We start from the raw sequence: 7,530 nt of genomic DNA on the forward strand, positions 1-7,530 counted from the left end.
TCCTTTTTCATTCCTTCCTTCTGTCGTGTCCTCCCATCTTTTCCTCTCCCTTAACTCTTCTCTTTGTTTCCTGCCTCTTTGCAGGAGAGAAGCCCTACCACTGTACCTGGGAGGGCTGCACCTGGCGCTTTGCCCGCTCTGACGAGTTGACCCGACACTTCCGCAAGCACACAGGAATCAAACCTTTCCGCTGCACCGAGTGCGACCGCTCCTTCTCCCGGTCCGACCACCTCTCTCTGCACCGCCGCCGCCACGTCATGATGTGAACTCTGACCTCCCTCCTACCCCTCCCATCCCAAACACCCACAAACTCCTCATCAACCTTCCCTACACACCGACCTCTTGACCCTCTCAAAGTCCCTCACAGCACATCTTGTACCAGTTGGCCCCACTATATTTCCCCTCTTCTCCTCTGCTGCCTCTCACCTCCCACAGGATGTTAACCCTCATCAGCAGATATCATCTTCTTCTTCCTCCTCTTCCTCATGTTGAAATCACAGGAACATCAAGAATGTGTCTGTGTGTTGTGTGTGTGTGTGTGTGTGTGTGTGTGTGTGTGTGTGTGTGTGTGTGTGTGTGTGTATGTGCAGTGGAGGTGACAGGATTTTAACTGTGTGTGTTTCAACACATAATCATCATTACCGTCCACCCAACTACCCACCCCCACCATCTTTCAACTCAATCCCAAGCCCTCACAGAACACGTCCCCTCCTCAGAAAGAGAAGGATGGACAGATGGACCTCAAACAGCAGGGACGTTCATCCATCCATCACATGCATCCATCCATCCATCTGGAGCAGAGGAGGAAGATGAAGGGACAAGAGGAGGAATGATGTGTGTATTGTTTCTAAACTTACATGAGAAGGAGAATATTAAGCCGGATGTCACTTCAGCTGCTCTTTTCTTTTTAACAATATTAATTCTGTACATATCCAGAGTTGGAAAGTGATGCAACTCCAATCCTAGATAAAATGTTTAGATAAAACGACTCAATAACCCTTTTCCACATAGGAGCATTTCTTGGAACTTTTTATTAGGAACACAGGAACTTTACCTTTCTGTCTGACTCTACTGTTTTGACCGGAGGAACCTGGCAAAATTGGTAAATTTTGATCTAAATCAGGAGCTTCGTGATCTAAGACAAACAAAATATGAATGCAAATCTCACCAGACCTTCCAGTTTCTAAACACTGGTACTTGAAAGTTCTTGATACTTGTTCAGTGCTATTGGCACATTTTGGTTGGTACCACAAAAGAAGTAGTAGAGTATTTATGTTGATACCCTACCTAAATCCTGGGCCATAGATCCTGACCTCCAAAATGTCTTCTCTAAGGGACAAGGAACTATCTGGGTGGCACAGAAATTTAAAAAAAACAACAAACTCAGCAGATGTTTTAAGCCTCCCTTTCCACCTCTGCACGTCTCCTTGTTCAAACATCATGGTTGTGCTACTGTAAACTACGAAGTACATCGCAATGACTGAAAGTAATTTTGCACATGTCAAACCACAACACAAAGGTACTTTTAGTTCCTGTTATTCTTTGGTTCCTGCTAACAAAGCCTAACGCAACTAGAAACAAGGTTGGATTATATAAATTTGTAATCACAACTTTTAGATGAGGCATTTACTAAACTCTTATAGATTTTTTGAAAGGATAGACTTCCCAACCTTGTGCATATCAGTGTATGAATCTGTACATGTGTGTGTGTGAATGTAGTGAGCAGCTGAAGTGACATCAAACACACATTTCCTCCAAACATCTGTCTGAGGTTAAGAAAAAGTAGTTTATTTTCCTGACTCCTACATCTACCCCAAAACCTTTCAACCCCACCCCCATCCCCACCCCAACCCCCATCCCAACCCCTGGTTCAAGGAGCTTCAAGACTGTGAACTTTATAAAGATTCATTTGTTTTCATTGTATCAATCACATTATTGTTATTTGCGTGTTCTCCCCCCCCTGCACAGACCTTTCTGACTTGTTCTTCGATAACAGTATTTGCTTTTTATGCGTCGTTGTTGCTGTTGTTTTATGAAATAAGGCCTTCAGTTTTTTCTCTTTTTTTCTCTCACCCCTCTTTGCCAGATTTGGCGCTCTTAACAAAAAATAGCATTTTGAAAAGAAAAAAAAGATTTCAGATCCTTTGGTTGTGTTCTGAGGCTGTGAAAAAAGCAGAGGAGACACAAGTAGTTTGAGATTACAAGTAAAACTCTCGCGCAGGGAATAGGGGGACTTTTCTGAGTGTGTGTTTTTTGCGCGTGTTGTTCGTGTGCGTGTCTGCGAGTGAGTGTGCATGTTTTGAGACAAACACATAATCAGAATTTAAGATTTTTATGAGTGTGTGTTCCGGGCACTTGTTGTTCTTTTACCTCTTGCCCGTTGAGCCTTAATAACTGAAGTCAATCTGTAAAGGGCGAAACCAGAACCACTGACAGAGGGCGGTTGGCCAAAGAAGCTACTTTCCGAGACACTGACCAACTCGATCTTAGCAGTGTTGGCTTGTTTCTTTCTTTGTTTAAGTGGAAAAGATGGTTTTAACGTACAGAGAAGCCTCTAAAGTGCTATTTAAGTAGTCAAATACTCAATATTGGGAGGTTTGGCCAGGAAATCTGTTGAATTGCTGCACAGCACAAATCAGGAAGAGGGCGCTGTTCCTCCAGCGCAAGCAGATTTAAGGGGCTTTGACAATAGCAGAGGGGGGAAAAAATCACTGCTTCTTTAAAGTTAAGTAAAGAAAATGTGATCTTAATTCTGAGAAATTCTAGCAGTGACAATATCACCACTGTCTAATTTGTTTACACCACAAATTATTTGACAGTTTGATTTCTAAAAATGCTACCTGTAACCTGTAATAGAAACAGAAACAGACACATCAGCCACTTTTTGCCATAATGCTAAAACAACCAACATTGTACCGATGGAGCCAACATGGCTGCCACTGATAGCGACACAGTGGCCAGGCCCTCTGTCAGTGGTTCTGGGAGAAACCAGGCACTGTGTCGGGCTGTCAGGGTCTGTGGTGCCAGGGTTTAAAACAAGGGGGAACTAAGCTCTCTCCTCACTAGCATTTCTATACGGGTGAGGGGGTCAATTCTCTTTCGACTGAGCTTGTTTTCCATTGTGGTAGAACTTAATTTAATGCCTCAAAAACTAACTACCAATACATGTTTAATACATGTTTTTCTGCCTTTTCCATAAAGTTAGGTGTCTAAAACCTTTCTGGCATAACTCCCCAACCTTTACTGAACCAAATCTAATCAGAAAACGTCTCAAACTAAATTTTTAAAAAAATATTTAGGCAGTTGGAACAGAATTGACCCGCCTTTGACCCTGTTCTGTAACCCACAGTGTCCATGTCTTAAGTGGGCTGTTTTTCAGCACCTGATCTGGGCTGAACTTGATTATGCAACATAACACGACCTCGCTTCAAGCGCTGTTCTGAACTCAGTAGTAGAGCATTATAGCTGGTAGTTGTACTGCTGATATGCAGCTCACATAGGTTGTAACAAAGAACCTTAAAAAGGGAGGTCAGGATGTGTAGAAGCCTGTGCTGTTGACCACTGAATAAAGCGCCCACATAAAACACTCTGAAGCAAAAAGACAGACAGGAACTCATGTGTTGTGATGTCTTAAACGAGGGTATGTGATCAATGGAACAATAATCTTTTTATAATCCTGATGTGTCCCTTTACAAAATAAAAAAGTAATGGCAGAAGATATTTTACTTTAAAGAAAAAATAGGGAGTGCTGCACCGGGTCAAGAAACAGTGTTGGTGAAGTAAAAATGTAGGCACTCTTCCAAGTATAGGGCAAATAGTCGATTAAGAATAAAGAAGGCTTGGACAGACTTTTTGCTGGGCGGCGGCGCTGTTCTGGTTAGCAATTCGGAGTTGTTGTTGTGGTCATTTTGAACGCTGGCAAAATGTTAGACTTTTCATAGAGCTGAGATGGACGTGCAGGCTTCCTGTCAGCTGACTGCATGCCATGAACAGGGCAGATTGTTATATGGTCTGCACACTGCAAAATAATCCCTCTTAGCAAGTAACTGAATCTGGTTCGAGACTTTGATATCGTATTTTTCATAAATAAGATCAGGCTAATTGAAAGATATTGCCACTCATATCAATAAAAGTCTAGGAAATGTTTTTTTTCTCCATCATATTGAGAATCTGAACTAAATTCAGTCACTTGTTTTGAAGGATTTTTCCTTTTTTTGCAGTGCTGAGCAATGCAATGTTCCCATTTCTCTTAACATCCCCCTCTGCTTCAACTAAAAAAAAAAAAGTTACTAAGCACATCTTTCTAGAAGAGTATATGCATTTGATTGCAATTTTCTTTCTTTTGTAAACTGTTGATAAAGACATTAAGGACAATGACAAATGATTAAGAGAAATCCATGTACATAAATGTATATAATCAAAAAGTGCAGAGTAAATGTAACGGGTGAATTTCTATTTTTAACACTGACTAGATAATGTGAAAAAAACATTTTTTTCTCCTTCCTCCTCTGTTGGTTTGATGAAATGTGTTCATCATGTGTTCTTCTTTTCAAATCTAACAATACATTTGTTTTGTAGTTTCTTTAAAAAAAAAAATGGTCCCACTTGTGTTGTGCACACTTGTGTTGCATGGAGAGTAGCCTTCTTGTTTTCTTATAGTGACGTTGGTGAGCATGTCAGTGTGTGTGAGACAGTGGGGTTCCCTTAACATTAAAGACCCAAGGAAAAATAAAACACCTCACTGAGAAATCATGTTAAAGAATTAATAACTAAATCCATTTATTACAACAGAGCTTGACATTTCTGCACTGCACCTGATTAAAATATGACTAAAACCAGTCAGTTAAATGCAATATTTAGCAGGTTTGGGTCAGAAAACATTTTTTACTCCCATCTTCAGGTGTTCAGACAGAACATTTCAGGTCAGATAGGGCTAAAGTATCAATGTTTTTGGCTATTTTTGGTAAACTGACATGAGTAGATTTCCCAATTCACTCCTGACTCATAGCGGATTGATTATTTTGAATAGTTACAATAGTAGTAGATTCAAACGTATCCAACCTGTATTACATCTTCTATTACACGAAACAAGAAATAATCCATAGTTGCCTACAGAAAACCAGCTTGCTATTATTTTATTGCAGCCGAGTTTAAGCAGTCAAGTTCCCAAATAAAATATAGACAAATTATGCTAGTATCTTTTCTCCCATTTGAAATTCAAACATTAACAAACATTAGCACGCGTCATTGGTTGGGTAGATAATTCACTCAGGTGTCCATGCTAAAATTTTTGCGTGCTAACATTGTAAGATAAATGAGTATCGACGGCTATACTGATAAAAGATGTTTTTTTAAAAGTTAGCTCTCAACACTTAACATATGCCATGAGGCCTTGAACATCTGCCAGTGGTTAAAATTCCTGGGATATGTTCTTGTCGTTGAATGCTAACAAAATAAATATTGATATAACTACGTTAAAATAAAAGGGTGTTGGCATTAACCAATCCAGTATGGTTGTAGATACCCATTTATCTCAGAAGACGGACAGAGCTTTGTCGAAACATTGACGTTAAAGTCCCGCTTTGTGAAAACGCACTGAAGCTAACTGAGCAGAAGCTAGCAAGAGACATGACAGGACTTGAGCTCTAAATAGTTTTAAGTTTGTTTAATAAACTATAGAACAGCTTATATTTACTTTTCCTACCCAAAACAATCAGTTCATCCACAAATTAAAAAACTTCTACTTTACCTCTAGTCATATGTAGCGACGCAATGTAGACTAGCTTTGGTGTTATTTACTCGGGTTTTGAGAAATCTGTTAAGAACAATATATAATGAAGGTGAATGGAATTTGTGGTTTCTTTAAAAAAAAAACATTAGCAACAACATCACCTTAACCAGTTTGTCAAAACAATTGGAAGTCAAGGTCCATTTGCTAGCTTTTTCCACCCCAAACTTTCAACTAATTGCAATCTGATAGTAGCCTAATCCCCGTCTCTGTTCAAAGATGGTGTTTGGAAGTGGAAAAGAATGACCTCTTGAGCTTTCCCACTTTTTCTTCGATTGAGCACCAATGAAAACTCAAGACAGTATCTGTGGGAAAGACACACAGTCAATGTTTCAATCTTTTGAGCACCACAACTTGAATTCCATACACCTCCATTATACTTTGATAGAGGCAGAAATCAGAGACATATATTTCAAAACACAGAAAAAAATAAAACCAAAGCTGTGCGACTAGATTCAAAATGTTTGTATTCAACAAAATAAATCCAAGGCCCCTTTTATTTATAGGAACATGTACCACACGCCCATAACACATATGTGTGATTATGTAAATGAACATGATATTGATCCACTGCTTTACAAGCACACTGATCAGCTCTGGCGATCATCATAGCAGCTAACTCGGTAAACACACACATACTTAAGCCTTCAGTGTCAAAAGGAGGACAGTGAGTTATTACATTTCAGAGCCTGTTGATGACCCTAACAAAGCCTTTTCACCTGGTTTTAGAGTTAGAGCTGGGAGACTGATGCATGTGTACGTGTTTTTCCTGCTTCTTTGTTGGTTTTTCGCCATTTGTGCAAGCTTGTTTTACTCTGTACTCTTCTAAATCTTCTGTTCGTGTGCAAAGCAGGACACTGAAACATTTGAAAGATTTTGTATCCTTGCTTAAACTTTAACCTGGGATAGAGCTCATGTGTAAGGGTGACGTCACTGACCGTGTCCGTCGGTGTGCGAGTGCCTCGACTCACCACAAATCATTTCCTCTGCAAAATCAGAACTTTTAGGTATTTTCTATTGAATGCAGTAACTTATGGGCCAGTACTATATTTACTCAGTGCAATGCAGTTATCATTATAATAATAAAATTATTAATAATATGTTTTCTTTCTTTTTATTTTGTATTTGTACAGAACAAATGTGTAAAGATCAGTGAGGAAAACGTGAGCTTTTTGATACTGTGACTCATAGTGTTGAAAAGTCAGTTTCTCCCTGTACAGTTGTGATTTATCCCCCCTTCCTCCCTTCTTCTTTTATAGAATAAAAAATGTTTTTGGTGCAATTTATTTCGGTGTCTCTGTGTTGTTTCTTATATTTGGGTACTGACACTATACAGTTTCCAGTGGTTGGATTAACAGTAGGTCATTGATGTTACGGAAGAGGTCAAATTTCAAATGATCATGTAATAAAGAAAATGAGAAAGCACAGGAGATTGAAAGACAGTTTTCAATAAGAAATAAACCTCTGTCCTTTAGGAAGGAAAGAGGTAGAATTTCATATCAGTGACAATTAAAGATTAAATGAAAAAACACGAGACGACAAGGGATATAAAGAGGTCCTGAGAGTCAAAACACTACATTTCACAAAACACATCAACAAAACCCAATACCTACCATTACCAGAACCCTGGTTTTATTTTATTTTTATTCCAAAAAGGGCATTATATGAAGGATATTTTTGGTCATAATTAAAATTATATAGTATAAATAAATAAACATTTAAATTATTTTACCACATTACTA

The 7,530-nt window shown here is 39.0% G+C and overlaps 1 protein-coding gene across 1 annotated transcript in view; it reads left to right on the plus strand.

Moving 5' to 3' along the window:
- klf8 (Kruppel like factor 8) overlaps positions 1 to 7,063 on the plus strand; it is a 76,115-nt gene extending 69,052 nt beyond the window's left edge. The window contains exon 8 of the mRNA XM_062433204.1: positions 85 to 7,063. Within this exon, the coding sequence (XP_062289188.1) occupies positions 85 to 266 (182 nt within the window). The 3' untranslated portion in view covers positions 267 to 7,063. The remainder of the gene's footprint in view (positions 1 to 84) is intronic.
- The last annotated feature ends 467 nt before the right edge of the window (positions 7,064 to 7,530 follow it).

Source organism: Scomber scombrus, chromosome 14, assembly GCF_963691925.1.
Source record: "Scomber scombrus chromosome 14, fScoSco1.1, whole genome shotgun sequence".
In the NCBI taxonomy this organism is placed as follows: Eukaryota; Metazoa; Chordata; class Actinopteri; order Scombriformes; family Scombridae; genus Scomber; species Scomber scombrus.